The sequence below is a fragment of the Ceratotherium simum genome, chromosome 18, assembly GCF_057802395.1.
Source record: "Ceratotherium simum simum isolate JZ-2026a chromosome 18, ASM5780239v1, whole genome shotgun sequence".
In the NCBI taxonomy this organism is placed as follows: Eukaryota; Metazoa; Chordata; class Mammalia; order Perissodactyla; family Rhinocerotidae; genus Ceratotherium; species Ceratotherium simum.
In genome coordinates, this window is record NC_141917.1 from 57,377,791 (window position 1) to 57,404,004 (window position 26,214).

The 26,214-nt window shown below is 55.2% G+C and overlaps 2 protein-coding genes and 1 long non-coding RNA gene across 4 annotated transcripts; 2 read left to right on the forward strand and 1 right to left on the reverse strand.

Moving 5' to 3' along the window:
• Positions 1-1,140: 1,140 nt before the first annotated feature.
• On the reverse strand, positions 1,141-4,471 carry LOC147914657 (uncharacterized). The gene is made up of 3 exons (XR_015555144.1): positions 4,269-4,471; positions 3,758-3,968; positions 1,141-2,277 (listed from the first exon to the last, which is right to left on the reverse strand). It is a non-coding gene; the product is annotated as an uncharacterized LOC147914657 (long non-coding RNA).
• On the forward strand, positions 2,850-9,075 carry CCDC194 (coiled-coil domain containing 194). Of its 2 annotated transcripts, XM_014781549.2 has the most exons (4): positions 2,851-3,664; positions 5,004-5,100; positions 5,421-5,553; positions 6,141-6,371. In XM_014781549.2, the coding sequence occupies exons 1-4, from the start codon at positions 3,341-3,343 to the stop codon at positions 6,289-6,291; spliced, it is 705 nt and encodes a 234-aa protein (XP_014637035.1). In that variant the 5' UTR covers positions 2,851-3,340; the 3' UTR covers positions 6,292-6,371. The 2 variants fall into 2 exon arrangements, with proteins under 2 accessions (XP_087299723.1, XP_014637035.1); XM_087443597.1 differs by lacking the exon at positions 5,421-5,553 and having other exon boundaries at positions 2,850-3,664; positions 6,141-9,075.
• A 3,841-nt stretch (positions 9,076-12,916) lies between these two features.
• Positions 12,917-25,876, forward strand: PLVAP (plasmalemma vesicle associated protein). The gene is made up of 6 exons (XM_014781749.2): positions 12,917-13,336; positions 17,637-17,733; positions 17,831-18,543; positions 20,733-20,790; positions 20,940-21,015; positions 25,104-25,876. Exons 1-6 carry the CDS (start codon positions 12,968-12,970, stop codon positions 25,108-25,110), a joined length of 1,320 nt encoding a protein of 439 aa, XP_014637235.1. The 5' UTR covers positions 12,917-12,967; the 3' UTR covers positions 25,111-25,876.
• The last annotated feature ends 338 nt before the right edge of the window (positions 25,877-26,214 follow it).

Sequence of the window (26,214 nt, forward strand, 5' to 3'; positions counted from 1 at the left end):
CCACCCAACTGCCTCCCAGGCCTTCTCCACTGGGATCATCTTAACAGACTCCATACCCTCATCAGCACTCCCTGCGGGCAGAGCGTTCTCCTCTCATCTCCTCACTGGCCTTCTCTTGACGCCCGTGGTTCCAGTGAGGAAACAGGCTGTGCCAAGGGACACGGAGGGACACCTCGTCCTGGCTCCCAAACTCCTCCCACAGAAAGTGCGGGGCTGGGATTCAAACCTGGATCTGCAGACACACACAGACCAGGCCTTTGTCACAATGTCCCTCCCTCCTCCATCCTGCAAACTCTTATTCATCCTGCAGTACCCAGCTCCGGGAAGCCCTCCTCCAGAGAATCTGTCTGCTTCTCCAGAATTGAGGGCTACCATCCCGATAGACCCCTCACCCACTTTCTTGGGTCCTCCCATACCCCATAATCCCTTCCTCCTCTGTTATCTTCCTGCCTTCAGCTTTCCTGGAATCCCAACTATTATTCAGGCAACTTCCTGTCCAGGGCACTAGGATTCCCAGAATTGTGCACTGCCCTCAGGTTCCACAGTCCCCAGCCCAGATGTGCAGGAGACCCCCCGTCCTTGGCTCCCACTGTCCTCCCAGGGTCCCCCACACACCATCCCTGCCACAGGCCCCTCTGGCTCTGGTCCCCTCACTTCCCCTGTTCACCCCGCTCTACCCTCCCTGACCATTTCTCTGCTCCCTGACCTTGTCAAGTTCCTTCCGGCCTCACAGCCCCGTGACCTGCTCCTCAGCCCACAGTTCTTGAGCAGGCTTTCCCAGCCTCAGCTCCCTTGCCCTTTGGGCTGGATTGTCCTCTGTGGGGGGGGGGGTGCCCTGGGCACTGCAGGGGGTTGAACAGCATCCCTGGTCTCCACCCACCAGCTACCAGTAGCACCCTCCACCCCAGGTTGTCACACCCAAAAATGCCTTCAGACCTGGCCAAGTGTCCCCAGGGGGCAGCATCGCTTCCGGTGAGGAACTCTGCTCTAGAGGGTGAGGTGTGGGCCCCCTCGTGTCAGAGTCCCCAGCTTGCTCAGTAGGAGCTCGTGGAGTCCTGTATAATGACCGCATCATTTCACCCCCCAACAGCCCCATCTAACTGCCAACACAAATAATCAATAATTATTCTATAGTAGAGAAGAGAGGAGAGTTTTATTCAAGCTAAACTGAGGACAGTGGCCCGGCAGGGAATCGCAGCCTTTGCGCGGGAAGAAAACGCTCCGGAGAAGAGTGGTTTTCAGCAGTTATATACCATCTCCAAACAAAGAGCCAGGCACCAAACATGACAGGGGTGCGTTCTTTCAAGGGTTAAGGAGCTGTTTTGGTTACAGATTACATGGACACATCGGGTCAACATGACCCTGGTGTCACGGGAAGAGAGACTTATCTTCAAAGATTACTGGCGTCACAAGAAGCGAGCCATCAATTCTTATCTTCAAAGTGTCCGGTCTTTACTGTCGGGTGATGATCAAAGCCGATGGACAAAGTGGGTTTGACAGGCCACAAGTCAGGCTTCTTTGGCTCAAATAAAATTCAGGCCAAATCAAGTTCAAAGCAGAATGGCTTCTCCATAGACTTCAGTATATAGAACTGCCTCATATTGTAACAGATGAGGAACTGAGGCCCAGGGAAGTGCCCGGGCTTGCTCAGGGTTCCTCAGCTGCTCAGGCAATTGAACCCTCTGCTTCCAGCAGGTTCCCTCGATTCCCAGGAAGCAAGCCTTCCCACCTGACAGCGGTGCCCCAACACGCCTTCACCATCCTCCACTCCCCACCCCAGTCTGGGCCACTGGGATGTCCCGAAACAGTGCTGCCCTCCACCCCAGCGCCGGGGCTGTGTTTTGCTGATGGAGGGGGGCATGTTTGCCCAATATTATGGATTCGACCTGTTCAATTTCTTCCCCCAAACCCCCACACGATGGCCCAGGTATAAACTTCTTCCTAAAAAATTCCCCTCTTCCTTCGCTGGCTGTGACCCGGCCAGGGGTTGAGTAGTCAGGACTGAAGGGTCCAGCAGGCCTGAGGAGGCTCCAGCCCCAGCAGGAATCTGGCAGCGACCAGCAGCTGCTGTGTGTCCCTGGCCTGAGACTTGGCCTCTCTGGGTTCTAGTTTCTTCATGTGGCTTGGGGAGGACACTGAGATTCTAGTTCACAGTGTTCGCCCAGCTCACGTTTACTGCACGACTACGGTGTGCCAGGCCCATGCATTGGCAGTGGGAACAAGGCAGATGCGGGCTTTGCTTTCCAGGGGCTCACCCAGTCTGATGGCGGAGGCAGCCTAGAATCAGTCAAACACATAAAATGTAAAGTTACAGCAGAGCTGAGAGAGCTGATCCAAAGGGGCCTGGGTTAGTGGGGAAGAGGGATGGTTCTGGAGGTGGAGCACACACCGGTGGGCTGGTGGAAAGAGCTGCTAAGGCACAGCTAGCTGGGCAAAGAGGGAGGAGAGGGCACTCAGGCAGAGGGAACGCCCATGCAAAGGCCCTGGGGTGAGAATGCACTTGCCAGAAGAGAATTGAGGAGGGCTGGGGGGAGGCAACAAGGAGGAAATGAGGCAAAGACATGATGGGGGGGCCTTGGGAGGGAAGGGGAAGGGTAAGGAAGGGGGCAAGGGTGGAGGGTGAGATAGAGGGGTAGGGATGAAAGGGGGAAGTAGGGAGGAGGAAGAAGAGGAGGAAGGGGAAATGGACATGGAGGAGGGCGGGAGGAGATGAAGGGGGAGGAAGAGGACGGGGGGGGGGGGGGGGGGGGGGGGGCCAAAGGGTAGACTGGCCTGGATCTGATTCACGTTGTAAGATCGCCCCCTGGTGGCCTAGTGGAGACCGGGCAGGGAGATGGGGCTGGTCCACCCTCAAGTCTACCCTCTGGCCCTCATAGCCAGTCACAGAAAGTGTGGCAGCCTGAGCCAGGCCAACTTCAGTAGGTCGAGTAGCCTCCCGTCTTTTAGCCCCAGTTTCTGCATGAACAGAACGGGGACCATATGCCGCTGGAACCTGGCGGAGCGCCCCTGTGCAGATGAGGGCTTTGCGCGGATGTGTTGATGTGATTCCCAGTAAGCCCTAAGCGGCAGGAGCTACAGCCATCCTCACTTCCCAGAGGGAGAAACTGAGGAAACTGAGGCTCAGAGGACAGCACGTGACATGCAGAGGCAGGACGGGCACCGAGGACCCCCGGTCCTGTCTCGGCTCGGGTAGCCTGGGCAGGCCCTGGCGGGGGTCCAGCCCCTCCCAACGGACTCGGGAAGCCACGGCCGGGAGGGGCGGAACTGTGGGTGTCCCTGGCGCCCCAAGGTGCCAATTAAATGCTCGTGGCCGTCTGGGGCCAGAGCTGCGGAGGGCGGCATGACCCAGCTGGGGCCGGAGCCGGGGCGCGCATGGCGGGCGCTCGCCCTGTGCGGGGCCGCCGTGTTCCTGGCGGCGGCGGCGGCCGGCTCGGCCCTGCTGGCCTGGAATCTGGCCGCCTCGGCCTCCCGGGGGCCTCGCTGCCCGGAGCCGGGGGCCAACGCCACGGCGCCGCCCGGGACCCCGGCGCCCGAGGTCGAGGAGCTGCGGCGCCGGCTGGCAGAGGCTGCCCAGCGCGAGGAGGCCCTGGCCGGGCAGCTGGACCAGGCCGAGGGCGTCCGTCTGGAGCTGGAGGAAGCGCTGAGGGCCTGTGAGGGCCGCCAGGTAGGTAGGCGGGGTGGGGGCTGGGGCATCCAGAATGTGGGGGAGAGGGCCCGCACCCACATCCCCACCGTTCCCCCCTGTGCCTCGGCTTACCGAATTCTTCAATTGAGGGAGGTGAATAAGAATAGCACCATAGGACCGGCCCTGTGGCTTGGTGGGTAAGTGCGTGCGCTGCGATGCTGGTGGCCCGGGTTCGGATCCTGGGTGCGCATCGAGGCACCACTTCTCCGTCCATCCTGAGGCCGAGTCCCACATACAGCAGCTGGAGGGATGTGCAGCTATGACATACAGCTGTCTGCTGGGGCTTTGGGGGGAAAAAATAAAATAAATAAAATCTTTAAAAAAAAAAAAAGAATAGCACCATAATCCCTTCCCACTCCTACAACGTCAGTTCACCCTTGAGTCTACCTTCTGACCAAGAAGGCCCCACTGTCCTCTGCTATTTGCCGGATAGACGGTGGTGGCTAGGGAGGCCCCAGACCCCTGAGCCCACCTGGGGAGGCCCTGTGCTAACCCTCCCCCAAGGTTCCCATTCACACCACCACCACCACCACCCCCAGCCTGTTCCAGCAGCCCTATTTCCAGAGAGGGACATTCATGTCACCTGTAATTAGGAGGCTAAAGTTGGCCTCTTGGGGAGGTACCGGTCAGATCTTCCCTTTTCCTCTGGCCACCCCCTTCAAACTCTTTCTTAACCCTTCCCAGCCCTGAACCTAGCAGAAGAACCATCTTCCAAGTCCCAACCATTCACGTTTATTGAGGAACTACTGTGTACCGGGCCCAGCAGAGGTTTGGCAGTGTGTGAATTTTAAAAATCAAAACAGATCCCTCCCTCTTTCCTGCCTGCCTAAGGGAAGGGCCTGGAGCAGCCGAGGCTAAGAGCAGCTTGCCCTGGGTTCAAATTCTGGCTCCGCCCCTCACCGGAAGATGCTCTGAGGAGGCCAGGCCAGTTGCTCTGTAGAATGTCTCACCTAGGTGACAAAGCATACCCCAAAAACCCAGTCATTGTCAACCACCAAATTAGTTTGCGTTGGTTTGAAAGCCTGGTTAGCGCGTCTGGATTTAGCCGGGACTGGAGCCGGAGTGGGACCGCAGCCCGAAACCATTTCCACGTCCCGGTGGTTTGGGGTTGGGGACGTGGAGAGACCTCCTACTACGCAGGCAGCTGTCACCACTCGGTACCCCAGACTTCAGCGGCCACTTCTGTGTTTCACAACTACAGGACCTCAAAGGTCATTCTAAGTAAAGCCCAGGGGACCCCAGGGTCGTCTCAATCTCCCCTAGAAAGGGCGGGGCCAATTTACTCCTTCTCCCCTCCCCTGTTCCCTGCACTCCATAGAGCCTGCTTCAGACCCAACTGATGACACTGAAGACTGAGATGGACGAGGCCAAGGCACAGGGGACCCAGATGGGTGTCGAGAACGGGGAGCTCACAGGTGTGTTGGGGCGCAAGGGGGTGGGCAGGGCTTGAGGTGGGAGGAACCTAGAAGGTTCCTACGCACAGGTGCAAACATAATGCAAATGACATGCAGATAAACGCGAAAACTTATGAAAGAAAAGCACATAACATGCAAAGGCCATGCAAACATCACAAAAACAATACAAACGCAACAAATATGCAAACGCCACGTAAACGACTCGGAAAAGCAACGCAAACCTATGAACAGCTATGCAAATGACCCACAAAAGTTATGCAAATATTATGCGCGGGGCGCGCTCCGGGTGTCCCGCCTGACCCCGCCTCCTGCGCCCGCAGAAGCCCTGGTGCGCTGGGAAGCGGCGGCCACGGAGTCTGCGCGGCGGCTGGACGAGGCGCAGCGGCGCGCACGCGCAGCCGAGGCCCAGGGCGAAGCCTGCGCGGCCCGGGAGGCGGCGCTACGCGAGCGCGTGTGAGTGAGGGGCGGGCCCGAGGGGGGGAACGGGCGGGGTGTGCGGCCAATGGCTGCGCAAGGCTTCGTTCTTTCCGCCAATCATCACTTGGGGATGGTAGCGAGAGGTGGGAAGGGTCGCTGGGGAGGGAGGAGGGGGCGAGGCCGTGTGGGCGGGGCCTTGGGGAGAGGAGTGAGGGGAGGGTCGGAGTGATGGTCCTGGAGTTGGAACCTAGAGGTGGCGAGGGGGTGGGCTACCTGGGGGAGAGAATCCCCAGGTTGGGGTCGGCACTCTGGAGGCATGGGTCCCTAGGATCGGGCGCATGTGGGGGGGTCCAGGGGAGGGGCGGGGAGCGGAAGAGAAGGGTGCAAGGAAAAGAGAGTACGACGGACGGGCGGGGTGAGGTCTGGAGGCAGAGCTTCTGGGGAAGAGGCTGGGAGACCCTGGGAAGGGGTCTCGGGAATGGCTGGAGTTGGAGAAGGGATGGGGGATCCTGGAGGATGGAGATCTCTGGGGAGTAGGGTTCCTAGGAAGGGCGGAATAGTGCTGGGGGATCCCTGGGGACGGGGGTTCAGGTGCTGACGGGCCCCTCCCCCCTTCCCGGCAGTAAAGCCCTGGAAGCCGAAACGGGGCCCCAGCGCAGAGTGCTACACCCCCGGCCCCGCTCGGGGTCCCGACCCCGGCCCAGCCCCCGCTCGCGCTCTCGCCCCGGATCCTCGGGGGGCTGCCGGCGGCCCGCGCGGCGCGCACGAGGGTGAATCAGCTCCCAGCAAGATGGGGGCTCGAGGCCAGGAGGACAGACACTGTAGAGGCCCAGCGGGGACACGTATAGAGGTGCCCACGCTGGATGAGATGCCCAGTCGACACCCATCAACGCTCATCTTTAGACCCAGGAGCCGCTCTGAACGAAAACTGTGCAGAAAGGAGACTCGACCCTCTCTCCCCGACCACCTAGTGCCTATTCTACAGATGGGGAAACCGAGGTCTGTTTGGTCACACAGTGTGATAGTGCTGATCTGGGACTTAAGTCCCCTCTAAGGACAGTGTTGCCCTCATCCCGCAGACATGAGGACTTAGGGTCCAACCTAAGGAAACACTGATGTTTCCTCCAGTGACCTGGAAGGGTCACTTCTCTTCTCCGGACCTCAGGTTACCTTGGGTGTAAAATGAATGATTGGAATCATGTTTAGAGAGCTGGCCTATCCTTGACACCAAAAACTGACAAAGATGGCACAATGGGAAAACTACAGACCCCTCTTCCTGTGAGGAGGGTAGGAAACTCCCAAATGGAATTTTAGCAAAGAAAACCAAGTAACACATTTTTTAAATACACCACAACAAAGGGGACTTATGCCTGAGATGCCAGGATGGTTCCATATTTGGAAGTCTGTTAATAAAATTCACCATACTAATGGGTTAAATGAGAAAAGTTCTGGAAAAAAACATCAAAATCAGGGCCAAGGTGAGGATGACCACTGTCAAGTGTTTAATATTGTTCTGGAGGTAGTAGCCAATGCAATTAGACAAGAAGAAGAAATAAAAGCTATGAATATTAGAAAAGAAGAAGGGGATTTATAGGTTGACTCATATGAAAACACTCTTTATATAGGTCAAAAATAATTGAAATATAGACAATTTCATATGGCTCAATTTCACATTATTTTTGTCTTTTACCTTTGTATTTGACACAACTTCAGACTTACAGAAAAATTGGAAGATTAGTACAAAGAATTCCTGGATACCCTTCACCTAGATTCCACAAATGTTAACTTTTACTGCCTTTGCTTTATCCATCTCTCTCTCTCTGTCTCTAAACCACTATGAAAATCTTGCAGAAGTGATATCTCTTTACCCATAAATACTTGGGTATGCATTTCCATAGAACAAGAACATTCTCTTACATAATCGTGGTACAATTATGAAAATCAGGAAATGGACATTGATAAAGCACTGTTATCTAATCTACAGACCTCAGTCAGATTTTGCCAATTGTTCTGACAATGTCCTTTATAACAAGAGAATCTCTTGTTATAAGTCTCTTTCATCTCCTTTAATCTGGAACATCTCTCAATCTGTCTTTGCCTTTTATGACATTGGCATTTTTTAAAAGCCCAGACCAGTTATTTTGTGGAGTCAGAGTTTAGGTTTGCGTGATGTTTCCTCATGATTAATTTCAGGTTGGCATTTGGGGCAGGAATGCCTCAGAAGTGATTCAGTCTAATAATATTATCTTCTGGTGGTATGATTTTATACATATAAAACGCAGGAGAATTAACTGAAACTTTCCTGTACATAAACAACCAGCTAGAAAATCCTTCGGAAGAAAAGAAAGATCCTATTTCAGATAGTTATTTATTCTTGGGAATAAACTAATTTCCTTATTATGTAAGAAGCTCTTATAAATTAATTTTCTAAAAACAATTCAATAAAAGAATGAGCAAAGAACATCGATAGCCAGTTCATAGAAAAGTACAAAAAAGGTGCCCAGTCTCACTCCTGGAAAAGAAGTGCAAAATGAAACAACAACGTGGTATCACTTTCTACCCAATCATTTGGCAAAGATAAAAACAAAAACAAGGGCTGGCCCCGTGGCTTAGTGGTTAAGTGCACGCGCTCCGCTGCTGGCGGCCCGGGTTCAGATCCCGCGTGCGCACCGATGCACCACTTGTCCGGCCATGCTGAGGCCGCGTCCCACATACAGCAACTAGAAGGATGTGCAGCTATGACATACAACTATCTACTGGGGCTTTGGGGGGGAAAATAAATAAATAAAATCTTTAAAAAAAAAAAAAAAACAAGTTAAAAGTTTGTGCATACACTGTGTCAGCACTGCTGTGGGGAAATAAGCAATCCCACGTGGTGCTGGGGGTACTGCTCATTGGTACGCCCGCTGGAGAGGTCAATTTTCTAGAATCTCTCAAAATTAAAAAGACACATACTGTTTGGCCCATCAATTCCTCTTCCAACAATTCTTCTACAGCCGTATTTACATGCATACAGAATGATGGACTAAATGAACTGCACAGTACCGGGATGCAGCCTGGAACAGGAAAACACTTAGCAGGGAAATCCAATCATGTCTAGAATTTAGTTAGTAGTAATGTACTAAGGTTAATTTCTTAGTGCTGACAGATGAACCATGGTATATGAGATGCTAACTACGGAAGAAGCTGGGTGAGGGCGGATCAGCGACTATCTGTAAATCTAAACTTATTTCTGCAACTTTTCTGTAAATCTAAAATTATTCCAAAATAAAAAGTTTACTTTTAAAAAGGAGACAGAGTGGGGGCGGGGGAGGAATGAGGAAATTATTACCACATTCTGGATAACTGCAAAAAATTGGAAACAACCTCAGTGTCCACTAACTGGAGACTGTTTAAATTAGTATCTGTCTATCCACACCATGGAATACTATACAACTGTTTAAAAGGCCAAAGCAGACCTTCTCCAAGACACATTAATATAAAAAGCAGGAAAGTGATAATTTGTGTACATATCTTAAAATGCGGGATGAGGGGAGACTTTATCCAAATCTCTTTGAAGGAAACCCTGGTCACAGCTGTGGCCTCTGGGGTGGGAATCAGGGGGCTGGGGGTTGGATGGGAGGCAGTCTTGTGTTCCTTTGTATCCTTTTTTGTAAAGTTTGCATTTTAAAAATGATGCACATGTATTACCATTAAAATAAATTAAAAGTTGTTTTGAAAAATCCCTAAGAGGCTGGTGTAGGGAGGGGAGTAGGAGCCCTTGGAACTCTGATCCCCCCTCAGCCAGTCCTACTCATTATCCTCCCACCAACTGGGGCTTGGAAGTGCCTGATCAGAGCCTTTACCTGGAAGGGGGCCCACCTGGAGGGGGAACTGAAGGCCCCCCCCTTCCGCCAAGGAGGAAGTGAGGCTGAGGGGAGGGATCCGGCCACCAGGAGTCGCCCCTGCCTGCAGACCTGGTTGTTGCCAGCTGACGGGTGAGAACTTGGGAGGGTGGGACCGTGGGTCTGAGACCCCCCAACCCTGGCATAAATCCAGAAGTGAGCAGCAAATGGCTTCTCCTTCTGGAATCATCTAGAGCTTGAGACCAAGAGAGAGCCTCGCCTTGTCTGGGGCCCCAGAGACTTAAGACCCCTCATGGTGCAGCTATGGGGTCCAAGGGCTGATCCACATAGAGGGCTGGGCTTAGGGCTGTAAATGGGACCTAAAACATGATCATTGTTATTCACTCATTCTGCTGTCTCCATCTTGGCCCTACCTGCCAGACTGTGAATTTCAACTCCAGGGATGGAGGGAAATGGGGAGCCATGGCAGGTGTGTGACCAGGAAGGGCACAGTCAGATCTGGTGTCAGAGAGGGAGGGCAGAGGCTGGGGGCTTTGAACCCCTGGGAGGCCACAGGACAGGGAGTAGGTAAGGACTGGGAGCTACTTGTGGAGAATAGGCCCAGGCCCCAGGCTGCCTTGAGGTTCCCCTGGCTGCCCAGGGGAGCAAACAGTACTCCCCAGTGGGACCTGCCTCCCGGGCCCCACTTGCATCCTACGCCACAGGACCAGCCTCCAGCATGCCCTTCTGTTCTGCCTTCCTCTCTCCACCTGTCTAATTATCACTCAGGGTCTCTGTCTATCTCTCTGTCTCTCTCTATCTCTATGTCTCCACCTCTGTTCCCAGCACACTCTGGCAGGTCCCTGCACTGGCCTCCCCTATTCATGGTCACCCAGGAGCCCCCCTCCCGTGGCTGCAGTGACAGGAGTGGGGGACAGAAATGGGAAGCCCCAGTGCAGCTGTGGGTGAGGGGCACCTGGGACAGCAGCATTCTGACCTCGCGGGATCCCCAGTTCCAGGTAAGAAAGTCGGCCACCTTTTATCACCAGGCACACGAAGCCTCAGTGAGGACAGTCTGTCCCTCTTCAAAGGGCTCTCTTTGCCTTCTCTGGCACCTCCACAAGCACAAAAATTAATTTCACTTGAATTTAACCAAAAACCAAACACATTGACATAAAAGTGAAGGGTTTTCTGAACTTTGCTGAAATTTTTCTTCACCAGAAATATCACTTGCTCAAGGACCTACCTGAAGTTCTGTGAGAGGTTTTAAAAACCTCGTGTCTCCTTGAGAACTTCAGTCTCAGTTTTCAGAGAGTGACACAGAGTTGGCTTCCTAATGACAGCTTTCCCTTCTCTGCCCAAACAAACAAATAAAACCAAATTGAAAAAGTTTAAAATCAAGGGCTGATTTTGTGATGACCCACCAGGGGAATTCAGAGGGATTCATGCACAAAATTTCCTGTGAACATGATAAATTGTTTTCAGGAAAAAACTGAACGCTCATATCAGGGCTGATGCATTTGACCTCATGTGAATCCAAGGACCAGTCAGCCGCTCGCCTCCTCCCTCTGGAATTTTCTGGCCAGGGATGTAGGCAGACTGTGTTCAGAAAGTCTGTTTTTAGGGCCGGCCCCGTGGCTTAGTGGTTAAGTGCGCGCGCTCTGCTGCTGGCGGCCCGGGGTTCGGATCCCGGGTGCGCACCGACGCACCGCTCCTCCGGCCATGCTGAGGCCGCGTCCCACATACAGCAACTAGAAGGATGTGCAGCTGTGACATGCAACTATCTACTGGGGCTTTGGGGGAAAAATAAATAAATAAAATCTTAAAAAAAAAGAAAGTCTGTTTTTAGAGATTTTAGACACTGCTGGCGGGGGGGGTCAATGGAAACAACCTCTTTGGAGGACAAATTGGTGACCACTTTAGACAGCAGAAACCGAGGCTCAGAGAGAGGAAGTCACTTGTCCAGGGTCACACAGCGGTAGGTGGCACGGCTGGAACTTACCTCCAGGGCCCTCAACTGTAAGCATGTGCTCGCTCTGCCTACGTGGCCCCATTAAGGCAGATGGAAGATGTCCTCCTCCCACGCTGCTCCTGGGACTCTGAGTGGGCCTGGCCAACCCAGCGAAATCGCTGGTTGGGCACCACTTGCAGCCCCCAACCCACCTCCCCCCACTAGCCACTGGGAAGGGTCCGGAATCAGGAATCACCGGGTAGTTGCAAAGGCCAAAGTTCAGACAGGGGTTTCCTGCCCACCCCTGGGAACTTCCTCCTTCCCGGCCCAACCCCCGCCTCCTTGATGAACACCACCCTGGAGGACCCCTCCCCGCGGTCACTGCCCCCCACTCCATTACCCTGGCCGATGGGGGGATGGGTCCCCTGCTGCAGCCTTCACCCTGCTGTGCCCCGCGTAGTCAGTGGGCGGCAATTGTGTCATTGTCACTCATCCAGGGTCCAGCCTCCTTTCAAGCTCCCTGCCCCTTTCCCCTGGGCCCCATCCCTCCCTCCTGCCAACCTTGACCCTGTGGGGCTAAGGACTGGGTCCTGCTCTGTCTCTGAGGACTGAGGGCCCCTCTCCGCCGGGCCGACACTTCCTGTGGCGCTTGGGCGTCACCCGGCATGGAGGGCTTCCCTGGAGCTCCTGGCTCAGGGGGGATGGGCAGGAGGGCACACCCAGAATCCTTTGCTTCTTGGTCCCCAAATCCCCTCCATGCCCACCTAGGGCTGACCCACAGTGAGACTCAACCCCCACCTATCCGGCATTTCCCATTCAGCATCTCACAGAGCCCCCAAATAAAGCTGTGAGCAGGAAGTGATAGTAATAATAACAGCAAGTCCTTTCTCAAAGCCCCTCCCTGGCCCTGCGACCTAGACACCATGCATACCCATCCCACAGAGGGGGAAACTGAGGCACAGACAGGAGAAGCCCTTCACTAGAGCTCACACGGGCCGAGCCGGCTCTCCCCGGCTCCAAGGCCATTGCTGCTGGTGATGCTGCTCCCAGAGCACTTATTAAGCACATACGTGAGTGGGGCATTGAGTAGGATGACAGCTTGGGGATCCTGCACCCCTGCCACCCACAGATCAGCCCTCCGGGAAGCCCTCACAGCGTGCCCCGCCCTGGGCCACCTGCTTAGCATGGCTTGGCTCATGTAACCAGCACTGCCTGGGAGCGGGCACACATCTGTAGCCAGCCCGCCAGGAGGTGAGTCCAGCTTTGTGAACTAACAGCGTGAGACCCAGGGGCCGTCCCTTCTCTTTGGGCCTGTTTCCTCCTCCACACGACGGGACGAGGACGTGAGATAATATACAGCAAGTACTGAGAACAGCACCTGGCACAGAGCAAGGGCAGGGGAGAAACTGAGGCTCAGAGAGGCCAAGGAAGCCAACTCACCCCGCAGGCACCCCACCCAGTGTTAATCAGAGGCCTGGCTGTGCCTCGTGCCCCCATCCTTCACAGCCCGGGTGGGAGTGTTGTGATAACCCACAACCCCCGTTTCCTCCCGGCCAGGAAGGAGCCAGGCAGAGGAAGTATTAAGAGGAGTAATATAAACACCCCCGGCGGGGGCCAGGCGGGGCAGACGAGCCACTGAGCAGCGCGGGCACCCAGCCGCAGGCTCCGGGAGCAGATGGGGCTGGCGATGGAGCGCGGGGGGCCCTACTCGCGGGCGGGGGGCAGCCCAAGAGGCTGCTGGTACTACCTGCGCTACTTTTTCCTCTTCGTCTCGCTCATCCAGGCCCTCATCATCCTGGGCCTCGTCCTCTTCATGGTCTACGGCAACGCGCACGTGAGCACCGAGTCCAACCTCCAGGCCACCGAGCGCCGGGCCGAGAGCCTGTACAGCCAGGTCGTGGGGCTCACGGCCACCCAGGCCAACCTGTCCAAGGAGCTCAACATCACCACCAGCGCCAGGGACACCCTGATGCAGAGGCTGATGACCGGCCGTCGCGACCTGGACCGAATCAACGCCAGCTTCCGCCAGTGCCAGGCCGACCTGGTAAGGCCTCGGGCCGGACCCTCACCTGGGGCCCCGGGCAGGGCACAGCACCTCTCTGAGCTTCAGCTCCCTCATCCCTGAGATGGGGATGGCCCAGACCCTACGTTTGCCATGAGGAGTCCCTGTAGATAAGCAATGCATGTTTTGTAGAGTAAGTATATCTCATGCAATATTTGGGATATACTGATCCTAAAAAAAACTATTCATTGTCTATCTGGAATTCAAGTTTAACTGGGCATCCTGTCTGTTAACAGACCTGGGCCCTGACTTCACATGTGTCAGGCGTCCAGAATGTCCCAGCACGTACTAGCTGCCAGTAAGAACCGGCTAAATAAAAACTCAGAGCATTTGGTTCTTACTCAGTAATAATAAGTATGAACGGCTCATATTTGCCGTACGCTGGGCATCTGCTTCAGAAACATTATCTCATCATTGACTCCCAGGGGGCAGGGAGAAGCTGTAAACATTTTGCACACAGGGACATGGAGGCCTGAGAGAGGAGGCAGCTTTCTCAAGGGGATAGACACAGGCAGCCCCGCGTCTTGCGGAGACGGGCACCCCTCACACCCCCAGCTCCTGCCAAAGTCACTCAACAGTCGCCTGTGTTCTCACACACGCGGTTCCTCTGGGAGGTCCTGCTGCCAAGAGACACTGAGGAGAGGGGGCTCTCCTCAGGCCTCGGCTGGGATGGGGTGAGAGATGGGGGGCAGGAGGAGAGAAGGCTGGGCGGGGGCAGCCTCGGTTTCTCCCAGAGGAGGTGACCTGGCTGGGTGGGGCAGGGGGCAGTGGGAAGGAAAGGTCTCTTCTGGGCTTCAGACCACCCAGCCCCACGTCACTGGGCAGGAAGGATGTGCACGGCCCCCCTCAGACCTGCCCAGGGAAGGGCTGTGTCTCCCCTCTCAGACTCTCAGGGCAGAGCAGGTCCCTGCAGGCCCCCAGGACAGGGTGGGTCTCCCTTATGCCCCCAAAATTGGGTGAGTCCTCTCTCAGACCCCCAGGGCAAGGCAGGTCCTCTCAGATCCCCAGGACAGGGTGGGCCCCCCTTATGCCCCCAAAATGGGATGAGTCCCCTCTCAGACCAGGACAGGGCAGGGCAGGTCCCCACAGGCCCCAGAACAGGGCAGGTCCCCCTCAGATCCCCAAAGAGGACCATGTACCCCTAAGGCCTCCCCCCGGCCAGAGTGAGCCCTCAGGTTTCTCAGTCCTGGGAATTGGCCCATCAGGATCTTCCAGGACACGCAAGGCCATCCGGCCCAGGAGCCGTTAGGAATTCCAGGATCATAAAGTTTAGACACACACACACACGCATCCCAGAATCCTGTACTCCCCCTTCACAGAATATTAGAAATCTAAGAATCTGGATCTTTATAACTTTAAAATTTGAAAACCATAGCTTTTTTTCCCCTTCGAGTTCACAAATTCCTCTGGGCTAGAGCCTCTCAGGGTTTTCTCCACCGACCCTGGGGCTCCTCAGGTTCCGGGCTGCACACCGCCCCCCCGGAGGGGCGCTGATGCTGGGGAGTAACCCTGTGTGTCTGATGGTAGCAGGTGAATCTTGGTCTTTGCCCAGTTCTGGCGGTGCTAAGAAACACGATTTTTCTTAACTTCTCTGCAATAGTAACTATATTTCTGGCCTTGAGACCCAGGAAGAGAAAGGAGAGTTTAACACAGTGATTGTTTTGGGGGTCTGCCCCAACCTACCTGTGTCAGGGTGGCAGAAGCAGCCTCCTGGGACCCCCTTTGGTCACTTCCTCCAACTAGAAGGACACCTCTTCCGCATCATGTTGGGATCCATCTCACTTTGTCTACATCTGCAGATCTTCCTCTTCTGTGGCTGAGACTTTTGAAAGCAGAAGTCACTGGAACTTCCAGAGCTGTTTCTGGCCTCCCCCAACCCCAGGGCATTAGCACAGACAGGGCCAGCTTCCAAAGGAGGAAGGATGAGGAGCGGCAGAAAGGCAGACCCTTTGCTCTCTTCATATCTGTGGTTGTTCTATTTCTGCGGAGGGTTCTGTTCCAAAGTTTGGAAGGCACAGCCTTTGTTGTATTGTAAAAACTGTACAACTTCGATGAGATATAATTCATGTGCCATAGAACTAACCCATTTAAAGTGCACAGTTCAATAATTTTTAGTACTTTCACAGAGTTGTGCAACCATCATCACAATTAATCTTAGAACATTTCTATCACCCTAAAAGGAAACCCCTTGCCAATTAGCAGTCACTACCCCTCTGCCCGTCCTCGGCCCTCGGCAACCACTAATCTGCTTTCTGTTTCTGTGCGTTTGCTTCCTCTAGATGTTTCATCTAAGTAGAATCATAAACAATGTGGTCTTCTGCGTCTGTCTGGCTTCTCTCACTCAGCGTGATATTTTCAAGATTCATCCACGTTGTAGCGTGTGTCAGAGCTTCGTTCCTGTTTATGGCCGAATAATATTCCAGTGTGTGGATGGACTGCATTTTGTCCATTCATCTAGTTGATGGACACTTGAATTGTTTTCGCATTTTGATGACTGTGATTAGTGCTGCTATGAACATTTGTGTGCAAGTTTTCGAGTGGACATATGCTTCCATTTCTCTTGGGTCTATCCCTGGGAACAGAATTGCTGGGTCATATTGTTATTCTATGTTTAACTTGTTGAGGAACCGACAGACTGTTCTCCACAGCGGCTGACCCATGTTTGCTTTCTCACCAGTACTATCTGAGAATTCTGTTTCTCCACATCCTCGCCGACACTGGTCACTGTCCGTTCTCGTTCTGTCTTACTTATAGCCACACTAATGGTTGTGAGGTGGTGTCTCACTGTGACTTGCACTTGCTGGTGACCAGTGACAGTGAACATCTTTGCACATGCTTGTTGACCATTTGTATATCTTCTTTGGAGAAATGTCTATTCAGATGCTTTGCCCATTTTGCAATTGGGTTGTCTTTTTACTATTGATTTGTGAGAATTTACTTTCATATATTCTGGATACTAGTCCCATCATCAGATATATGATTTGCAAATATTTTTTTCCATCTATGGGTTGTCTTTTCCCTTTCTTTTCTTTTCTTTTTTTTTTTTTTTGTGAGGAAGATCAGCCCTGTGCTAACATCTGCCAATCCTCCTCTTTTTGCTGAGGAAGACTGGCCCTGGGCTAACATCCATGCCCATCTTCCTCCACTTTATATGGGATGCCACCACAGCATGGCCTTACAAGTGGTGCGTTGGTGCGCACCCGGGATCCGAAACTGCGAACCCCGGGGTGCCACAGCGGAGCGCACGCAGTTAACTGCTTGCACCACCGGGCTGGCCCCTGTCTTTTCCCTTTCTTGATGGTGTCCTTTGAAGCACAAAAGTTTTTAATTTTGATGAAATCCAATTTCTCTCTTTTTCTTTGGTTGCTTGTACTTTTGATGTCGTATCCAAGAAACCAATCCACGGTCATGCAGAGCTAACACCTATGTTTTCTTCTAAAGAGTTACAGTTTTAGCTCTTATATTTCGGTCTTTGATACATTTTGAGCTAATGTTTGTATCTGGTGTGAGGTAGGGGTCATTCCTTAGCATGTGGAGATCCACCTGTGCCAGCACCATTTGCTGAAAAGACTCTTATTTCCCCATGGGATGATCTTGGCACTGTGTTAGTTTGCTAGGGCTGCTTTAACAAAGTACCACAAATCAGGTGGCTTAAACAACATAAATTTATTTTCGCACACACACAAGATCACGATGTTGTCAGGGTTGGTTCCTTCTAGGGTCATGAAGGAAGGATCTGTTTCAGCCCTCTCTCCTTGGCTTGTAGCTGGCAGTCTTCTCTCTTTGTCTTCACGTTGTCTTCCCTCTATGCAGGTCCGTGTCCAAATTTCCTCTTAAAACGAGTCATATTGGATCAGGGCCCATCCATATGACCTCATTTTACCTTAGTCACCTCTTTTAAAGTCTGTCTCCAAATACAGTCACATTCGGAGGGCTTAGGACTTCAACATATGAATTTGAGGGGGGACACAATTCAGCTCATAATAGCATCCTTGTCAAAAATTAGTTGACCATAAATGTGAATTAACGTTTTCAAGGTTCATCCAAGTTATAGCATGTATCAGTGCTCCTTTCCTTTTTGTTGCCAAAAAGTATTAGCTGTAACAACTTCTGAAAATCAGACCAGCACCCCCTATAAAGGAGCAGCGCCCTCGTGACTAGGCCAACCCAGGCCACGGGGTGGAGGATCTGGGGCCCCAGCCGGGAGGGTCTTGACAGCCGGGGGGCAGGGGGACCCACAGGGGCCAGCCTTTGAGCTCTGTCCCGCGTCCCATCCGAACAGATGATCTACATGAGCAACCAGCGGTACATGGCCGCCATCATCGTGAGTGAGAAGCAATGTCAGGAGCAACTCAAGGAAACTAACAAGAGCTGTGATGGTGAGTGGCACGGGCAGTGCAGAGTGGGGGGTGGACTCCCTGCCCAGTCTCCTGGTAGCCCCCAACCTGCCTGAGTCTCATTGTCTTGTACCTGTAGCCTTGTTTCTCACGCTGAACCAGAAGATCAAGACGCTGGAGGTGGAGCTGGCAAAGGAGAAGGTGGTGTGCACCAAGGACAAGGAGGCGCTGACGCTGAGCAAGCGGACGGCGGAGCAGCAGCTGGTCGAGTGCGGCAGGGCCCAGGAGCAGCAGCAGCAGGAGCGGCAGCTGGCCGAGGATCGGCTGCAGAAGGTGCAGGCCCTCTGCCTCCCACTGGACAAGGACAAGCTTGAAACGGAACTGCGCAACCTCTGGAGAGACTCCATCATCCCGCGCACCCTTGACAACCTGGGCTACAGCCTGTACCATCCCATCAGCTCGGAGGTGGCCTCCATCCGGCGGAGCTGCGACCACATGCCCACCCTCATGAGCGCCAAGGTGGAGGAGCTGGCCCGGAGCCTGCGGGCTGGCATCGACCGCGTGGCCCGCGAGAACTCGGACCTCCAGCGCCAGAAGCTGGAGGCTGAGCGGGGCCTGCGGGCCAGCCAGGAGGCCAAGGAGAAGGCGGAGAGGGAGGCTCAGGCCCGGGAGGCCAAGCTCCAGGCCGAGTGCGCCCGGCAGACCCAGCTCGTGCTGGAGGAGAAGGCGGTGCTGCGGAAGGAGCGGGACAGCCTGGCCAAGCTCCTGGAGGAGAAGAAGTGGGAGGTGGAGCAGCTCAAGATGCAGCTGGCCGGCAGCAACTCGGCCCTGGACACCTGCATCAAGGCCAAGGTGGGCGGGGGCCTCGCACTCGGGCCATCTCGGGCCCGGGGCCAGAGACCAAGTCGGCAGCGAGGCTGACCTTGGGTTGAACCTGGGTTTGAGATCAGCCTCCCCATCTAGGGTGGGTTAGTGAGGGCTCACTCACGAGTTTCACTGCCGTTAGGATTGGGGCGGCCTTGGAAGGGGGAACAGCGTTGAGAAAGGGTGTAGAGTTAAGACGGGAGTCTGAGGTGGGTGGCGGTGGGGTCCAGGGTTGAGTGAGGAGCAGTCTAGAGTTTCAGTTGCTTTAGGCTCAGGCTGAGTTGAAGCATTGAGGGTGGATTTAGCATTGAGGCGGGGATCACACGTAGGTGGCTATCGAGTCCAGAGCTGCTTTTGGATTGTGGTTAGATATCAACGCAGGACTCGATCGGCATTAAGGTTGGTGAAGTTTGAGTGGGGAATGACATTGAGAAAGGGTTAAGGATTGGGGTTGAGTTTAGGGCAGCTGGAGGGCCTCAGAACTGGTTTAGGGTTAGGACTAGGGACTCACCGCAGGTTGGTGTCAGGGTTAGGATGTGTTTGAGCTCCGCTGAAGGAGCAGGGGCAATGGTTAGGATAGGGAGTGGCAGTGGGCTAAGGCAGGTCTTGAGGAAGCTTGAGGTAAACGCAGAACTTGTGCTTCTGGCTGGGTCAAGGTGAGTTCTCGGGGACTGCTGTGTTTAGAGCGGGTCTGGATTAAGGGTAGGGCTCCATCTACGATGTCATTAGTCAGAGTTGGGGTTGAGTTTGGCGTTTGGATTGTGAGAAAAGGTTAAAAGTTGGGCCAGGAGTCACATGCAGGGTGGTGGTTGGGCACAGGGCTGGGTGTCGGTGGCTCTGGGATTGGGTTGAGTTGAAGCATTGAAACTGGAGTTGAGGGCCGGCCCCGTGGCTTAGTGGTTAAGTGCGTGCACTCTGCTGCTGGCAGCCCGGGTTCAGATCCCGGGCGCGCACTGACACACCGCTTCTCCGGCCACGCTGAGGCCGCGTCCCACATACAGCAACTAGAAGAATGTGCAGCTATGACATAAAACTATCTACTGGGGATTTGGGGGGGAAAAATAAATAAAATCTTTAAAAAAAAAAAAAAGAATTGACTCTATAAAACATTTCTATAAAAAAAAAAAAAAAAAAAGAAACTGGAGTTGAAGCTTAGGTGGGTACAGATGGCTGGTGGGTCTACAGATGATTGGAAGTTTGGGGCCAAGAGTGGATTTAGGATTTCACGAGCATTAGGATTGGGATTGGTCTTGGCCACAGGTTAGGAGCTGAGGTTGGTTGGGTTTAGGGTGGCTTGTTGGGGTTGAGTTGGGCTGGTGTTGGGATATATTTGAGGTGAAGCATTAGGTGACCCTGGGTTAGGGTGGGGTATATTGGGGTTGGGGTGAGGGTCAAGGCTGGGTCTAGAGTAGAAGCTGTGTGGATATTGATCTCAGGGTGGGGCTGGGTTGGCATTCCATTTCAGGTAGAGGTTGGGGTCTGAGGTTGAGTTGAGGTTGCACATGGCATTGGGAAGGTGTTTGTGGGTGGCCGTGGTGGAGCCCAGGGCTGGGGCTGGGTTATGGGGTTGGGGGGTGGAGTTTTCATGGCAGCCGGGTCTAGAGAACGGCTTGGGGCCAAAGATCTAAAGTTGTGGTCAGATCAGGTTTGTCATTGGGATTGGGTTTAGATCAGGGTTTGATTCCCAGGAACGTTCTGTTTCCACGTCGGGATCAGATTTTAGGTGACAGAGATTAGAACTGGCTTTGAATTTCAGGTTTGGGGGGATTAGCTCAGGGGTGTCTGACGGATGGCATTGAGGATCGAGGCTCACAGAGCGGGGCGCCTTCAGTCTGGAGGGGGCTGGGCTGGTTGGATGGACTCAGTGGGGGTCATGGCTTGGGGTCAGGTAGCACTGAGGCTATAATGGAGACCGAGGCAGGCCAGCCTTGCAGAGTAGGGTCTCTGGGGGGCTGCCAAGGGAAGCAGTCCCTGGAGTCCCCATCATTTGAGAGCAGGTGGGTGCAGGTGATCGCACATCATCATCTGGTGTGCGCTTCTCCACGGGGATCTGTTTTTCTGCCCTGGAAGGACCTCAGACCCAGGGCTCCAGGGGCACAGAGGGGCAGAAGGCTCGCTGGCACTCTGGTTCAGGGGTCCTGGCTTCTGCCAACCTGTCTCTACCGTTCTTCCCACAGTCGCAGCCAATACCCGTGCCGAGACCTGTGGGCCCTGCCCCCAACCCCCAGCCCATCGGTGAGTGTCAGAGGGCAGAGCCAGGCGGTGGGGAGGTCCTTCTACCTGTAGCCCATCCCAGCCCCGTCGCCCGCCCTGTCTGCCCCCACCTCAGTAGGCGGGGGCTACTGAGGCAGTTCGTCGGGCCTGACCCCTCCCTCTCTCGGCAGACCCAGCTGGCCTGGAGGAATTCAAGAGGAGGATCCTGGAGTCCCAGCGGCCCTCTATAGGCAGCGCTGCAGCCAGGTGAGGCACTGGGCAGGCTGAGACGTTCAGTCTCAGGACTTTGGACAAGGCTGGGGAGAGGATTAGGGGTGGAGGAAGACTCATCTCACACTTGCTGCTTCCTTAATTAAGCGCCTGCTGTATACCAGGTCCTATGCCGGGCCCTGGGGACACAGCAGTGACCAAGACACACACAGTTCTATTCATGAAATTCCCTGAGTAGTGGGCAAGAGAGACAATGAAGGAGCCATGATAAGAAGAGTGACCAAGGGCCTACAATTATTAGGCACTTACTGTGAGCTCAACACCATTCTAAGCTCTCTGCTCTATTAACTCATTTAATCCTCACAACTCTAATCAGTGGGTAAGCTGCTGTTATCCCCGCTTGCCAGATGAGGAAAGCGAGGCACAGAGAGGGTGTGCATCCCGCCCCAGGTAACCCAGCCAGGGAGTGGCAGAGCTGGGACAGGAACCCAGGCAATTGGATTCCAGACAGGCAAGGGAGGGCCTCAGTGAAGAGGGGAACTTTAAGCTGGAAAATAGGCAGGAGACGGCCTGGGGGAGGGCAGCAGGAACAGGGGTCCAAGCAGCAAAGAACAGCCAGGGCAAAGGCCCAGAGGCCGGACTAAGGTGGGGGAGGGTGGCTGGAGTGGAGGGGGGAAGGAGGGAGAGCAGCGTCGCAGAGTGACCCGGGCTTCTCACTCCACCCTCTGAGCCTCACCTTCTACCTCTACAAAAACAAGGGGCCTCTGAAACCAAGGGCATGGAGATGCTGTGCCCGCCGTGAAGTGCTGTCCACGCATGGCCGGAGCACGGGCCAGGGGCCTCAGCGGGAGCATCAGAGGTGCCTGGCACACACTCTGGTCATGGCTTGATGCCTGTGCCCCCCTCACCACCCCTGGGGCCCAGTCATCCGTTGGACCCTGTGCGTCACAGGGAAGGTGACCTCACGGCCCCGAGAACACCCTGTGCCCCCTCCAGGGTTGCAGCCACGCTCGCCTGCAGGACCACGCCGCTGACCTAGGAGTCTGGGACAGGCATTCCCGTTGTCATTTAGGACCTGAGGCTCAGGGAGGCACCCAGGATTTTAAGTCAGATCCCTCTGACCCCAAAGCCTGTGCCTTCAACGGCTTTGCCAGCAAACTATTGTCAGCCTGGCTCCATTTCACCCTCAGGGTGCTAAGCGCATGCCTCGGGGCCAGAGTCCCAGAGGTCTGTCGCCAGCTTCCCAGGGCCCTCCACACCAGCCCCGTGTGCGCTGCGCCTCCTCTTACATAGCCCTCTGGAGGGGGCTCACCCCCTTGCAGAGCTGGTCCCCTCGCTCTGGATGGCTCTGCCTGGGGGGAATCCCTCAGCTCCTGCGGCCTGCAGAGAGGGAAGCGGGAGGGCGGAGAGAAGACCCTGGTCCGAGCAAACAGTTTTCCTTTCTCCATCTTGGCCTGAAGCCATCATGGCAAGGAAGGAGGTTCTATTATTATCCCCTTTCTCAGAGAAGGAAACTGAGGCCCCAGGGAAGTGATCAGCCGGGTAGTGCGTCAGCGAGTCAGAGCCGGAGCCAGGCTCCCGGCCCAGGTCTGTCTGGGCCCAGCTGAGAACAGGGAAGCTCTAGACATTGTTTACCCCGAATGACGTCCCTGTGAGAGAACAATGCTGCACTTGGGCCTGGCCCTCCCACCTCTCAGCAGGCTCTCGGGAGGGCCCTGCTGGGCCCGCTGGGCTCCGGCCTTGATTTGCTTTCCCCCTAGAGAGGGCCAGGGACAAGCAGCCCCAGGCATCAGCTCTGGGCTCGAGTCCCGGCTCGGCAGCCCTCACTGGGCAACCCTGGGTCTTAGAATCCTAACATCTGCGTTTTGGATGCGCCCAGGAGGGGCCAGATCCGAGGTCAGCATCAAATCACTTAGCCCGTGATCGGGAGATGGACTCCTTCTCCTCTTACTCCTTCTGGGCCTCGAGGAAGGCCGCGCTGCTGCAGACTCACCCTGCCGCCCCCGGACTCCGAAGCTCCTGTGCTCACAAAGCTTGGGCAGACCCAGGGCCAGCATCAGCCGGGCTCCAGCCCAGGGTCTTGCTTTTTTATTTTCTGCTGAGGAAGATTGGCCCTGAGCTAATATCCGTGCCCATCTTCCTCTATTTTGTATATGGGATGCTGCCACAGCGTGGCTTGATTAGCGGTGTGTAGGTCCGTGCCCAGGATCCAAACTTGCGAACCCTGGGCTGCCGAAGCAGAGCATGCGCACTTAACCACCATGCCACCATGCCGGCTCTGGGTCTTGCTTTTTAATTGAACATTTTTAAGTCATTTTCTCTTGGCAGCGCACCAGCTTTCCTTTACTGGGTAAGACTGCGTGTTCTTTGGCAATCAATTTAAATTAAAAAAAACCACACAGTTGATGTGAAGACAAATGTTAAGTGAATACTGGTTTGGGGCCGTGTGACTGGAGGTGGCAAAAGTCACAACTCAGAGGCTGAAGGCGGGAGTCCAGGCCCGGCTCTGAGCTGGCTCACAGAGTGCCGCTCAGCTGAGTGCCATCCCGCTTACGGTTCGTGTGTTCATTCAACCCGTATTTATGGAGCAGCTGCCAGGTGCTGAGGACATGGAGGAATGGGGCACAGAAACCTGCACCCTCGTGGGGCTCAGTCTAGTGGGGGAGACGATGATGGACCAGATGAAAGAGCTGTTATTTGGCCCCTTGCTGATGGGAGAGACAGAAAAGGGACGAGGGAGTATAAAGAGGTTGGAATTTTCCACCAGGGGCCAGGGCAGGCTTCCCTGCCCCAAGGGAGGGGGATATTTGAGCAGAAACCTAAAGGAGGTGAAGGAGGAGCCACGGGGCAGATCCTGGGAAGCGTGCACCAGGCAGAGAGCACAGCCTGTGCAAAGGCCCTGAGGCAGGCCCACTCAGTGAGTTTGAGTGAGAAGGCTGGTGTGGCTGGAGCAGAGTAATCTAGGGGGAGAGTTCGAGGAGATGAGGTCAGGGAGGCAACAGGGGCAGATCAGCCAGGGCCTTGTGGCTATGAGCAGAGGAGGACACGGCCTGACTCCTATTTACAGGTGCCCTCTGGTCGCTACTGGGGGTGAAGGTGGGAGATAGGGACCAGGGTGAAGGCAACTGCACTGGTCAGGGCAGGCCATGCTGGGGCCTTAGGAGCCACCATCTCTGAACACTGCCCAGGGCTGACCCTCCCTGCAGGCGGGTGGGCAATGGGAGTGAAGAATGCATGTCAGGGCTGGCCCAGAGCCAGGGGAAGCCTGCCCCAGGACAGAGGCTGGAGCCGGGCGGGGTGGGGGGGGGGGTGCCAGAGTCAGGAACGTGAGCTGGCTCGGGCCCCAGGGAAGAGGCAGGGAAGGAAGGGAGGGGCCAGCGGAGGTGGGACTTGCCAGAGGCCCCCCACCTCCCCCACCAGGAAGCAGCCTCCGCGCCAACCGCTGACCCCTCACAAGAACCTTTGCCAGGCCAAAGAGGGGGAAGGGCATTCCAGACAGCGGGGTGCCTCCTGCAAAGGGGGGCATGGGGAGAGGCAAAGGATGGTTCTTGGAATTTCCAAGGACTTTGGCAGGGTTTGAGTCCCTGAGGGGAGGTCCGGTGGGGGCAGACTGGGTGGAGCCTTGAACGCCAGATAGAAAGGTTCTGGCTTGGTCCTCGGCGCACTGGGGAGCCACGGAGAGCATGTGAGTAGGGGCAGGCTCATTAGAAAAGCACTCCTGGGAATGAGTGAGGGGCCAGCCCTAGGTCAGTTCTGTGTAAACAAAAGAGGGAGACTGAGGCCCTGCCTGGGGCTGGGGGGTCCAGGGGCTTTGGGGCAAACTCCCAGGATCTCCAGGGCCTTAGGGAGCAAAGGAGAGTCAGACAGACTGCAGCAGAGGTCTGGAGCACAGGAGGTGGCCTCTCTGAACCTCAGTCTCTTCATCTGTATAATGAGGGGGTACCATCTCAGTCCACCGTCCCAGAGAGGCTCGACAAGGAGAAGTCTAAGGGGAGATTGAACCCTGAAGGAGCCTTAGGGTTCTAGCAGGCAAGAAGGGGCCCGGGGTAGGAGGAGGCGTGGGCGACGTTTGTCCTTCCGTCTGTCTGGCTGACTATTGTATTCCTGTCTCCTTCCTGCCCTAGTGGCTGAGGAGGCCCCAGGCCTCGAGGACCGCGGGGTGGCCCGACTCGCCTGTGCGCAGACACGGTGCAGCGAGAGCGACGCGCCAAGGCCCCCGCAGCCGACCTCCCGCACACCCACCAAAGCGGGCGCCCTCGGCCCGCGCCCCGCGCTCGTCCTCCCTGCAGCCCCCGTACTCGCCCGCAGTCCCTCCCCCAGGCCCGGAGGACGTCCCAGACGGCGCAGTGACGTCACACACACTTTCTGCCCGACCCTCCCCAACGTTGCACGTCCACGCACCGGCCGCGCACCCCCGGCCTTCCACCCTTGTTCTGCACAGCCCTGAGCCCCGCCGCCCCTCTCTGCTTCCTATCTCCCGCCCCGACGCTTCCTCACCCCTGCACCGGGCCGGGAAGTGAGAGCAGGAAGACGGTCACCTCCGCCCCCTGAGAGTTTCCAGGCCCCCCAGCCAGGGAGCGTCTAGTCCAAGGGCTCCCTCATAGCCCGGAGGACAGCGGCCCCTTCACTCCCTTCCAGCCCGGCCTGTGGCCCGTATAAATGTTAGTGGCACTAAATAAACGTTATCGAACCCCTTCGAAGGCTCCAGCGTCGTGATTTCTGCTTTGAAAAGGCACGACATGGCCGTGAGCAAGAAAAGACTAGAAAGAAGATGAAAGCCAGGGAACCCTCTCCCAGCATCCCAGGCCAGAAGACCCTTCAACCTGAAACAAACGCAGGGGGACACCAGCTTCCCCCCATATGTGGAGAGCAATGGAAAAATAATTGATAAGCAGATATTAAAAAAGCAGTTTCTGAAAAAGCAGCTCACCCATCTGTGGCTGTGGTTGGTCTAGGTTTGCAAAGATCCCTCCAGGAACTGCCAGCAGTCGCCGAGGCACCGCGGCCCCCACGAACTGCAGGAACTCCTCCTTGCCAAAATGATTCCAGGAACAAGATGGCAAAAGTCTCAGGACGTTTGTTCTGTTTTGTGTTTGTGGCAACATGGGCTGTGAGAAAGGGCTCCACTTTGGGAGCACTTCAACTCGCCTAGCACTAAGTGAGCAGGTAGCCGGGGAAAACACATGAGAGGAATGTGGAGAAATCACATTGCACCCAGCAGGTGGGGGAAAAAAG

Bases quoted from the DNA above. Each gene is read 5' to 3' on its own strand.
- CCDC194 (XM_087443597.1), top strand. From the start codon at position 3,341: ATGACCCAGCTGGGGCCGGAGCCGGGGCGCGCATGGCGGGCGCTCGCC. The intron at 3,665-5,003 runs GTAGGTAGGCGG...TGCACTCCATAG, and splicing joins GGGCCTGTGAGGGCCGCCAG to AGCCTGCTTCAGACCCAACT. The intron at 5,101-6,140 runs GTGTGTTGGGGC...CCTTCCCGGCAG, and splicing joins CGAGAACGGGGAGCTCACAG to TAAAGCCCTGGAAGCCGAAA.
- PLVAP (XM_014781749.2), top strand. From the start codon at position 12,968: ATGGGGCTGGCGATGGAGCGCGGGGGGCCCTACTCGCGGGCGGGGGGC. The intron at 17,734-17,830 runs GTGAGTGGCACG...TTGTACCTGTAG, and splicing joins AACTAACAAGAGCTGTGATG to CCTTGTTTCTCACGCTGAAC. The intron at 18,544-20,732 runs GTGGGCGGGGGC...TTCTTCCCACAG, and splicing joins ACACCTGCATCAAGGCCAAG to TCGCAGCCAATACCCGTGCC.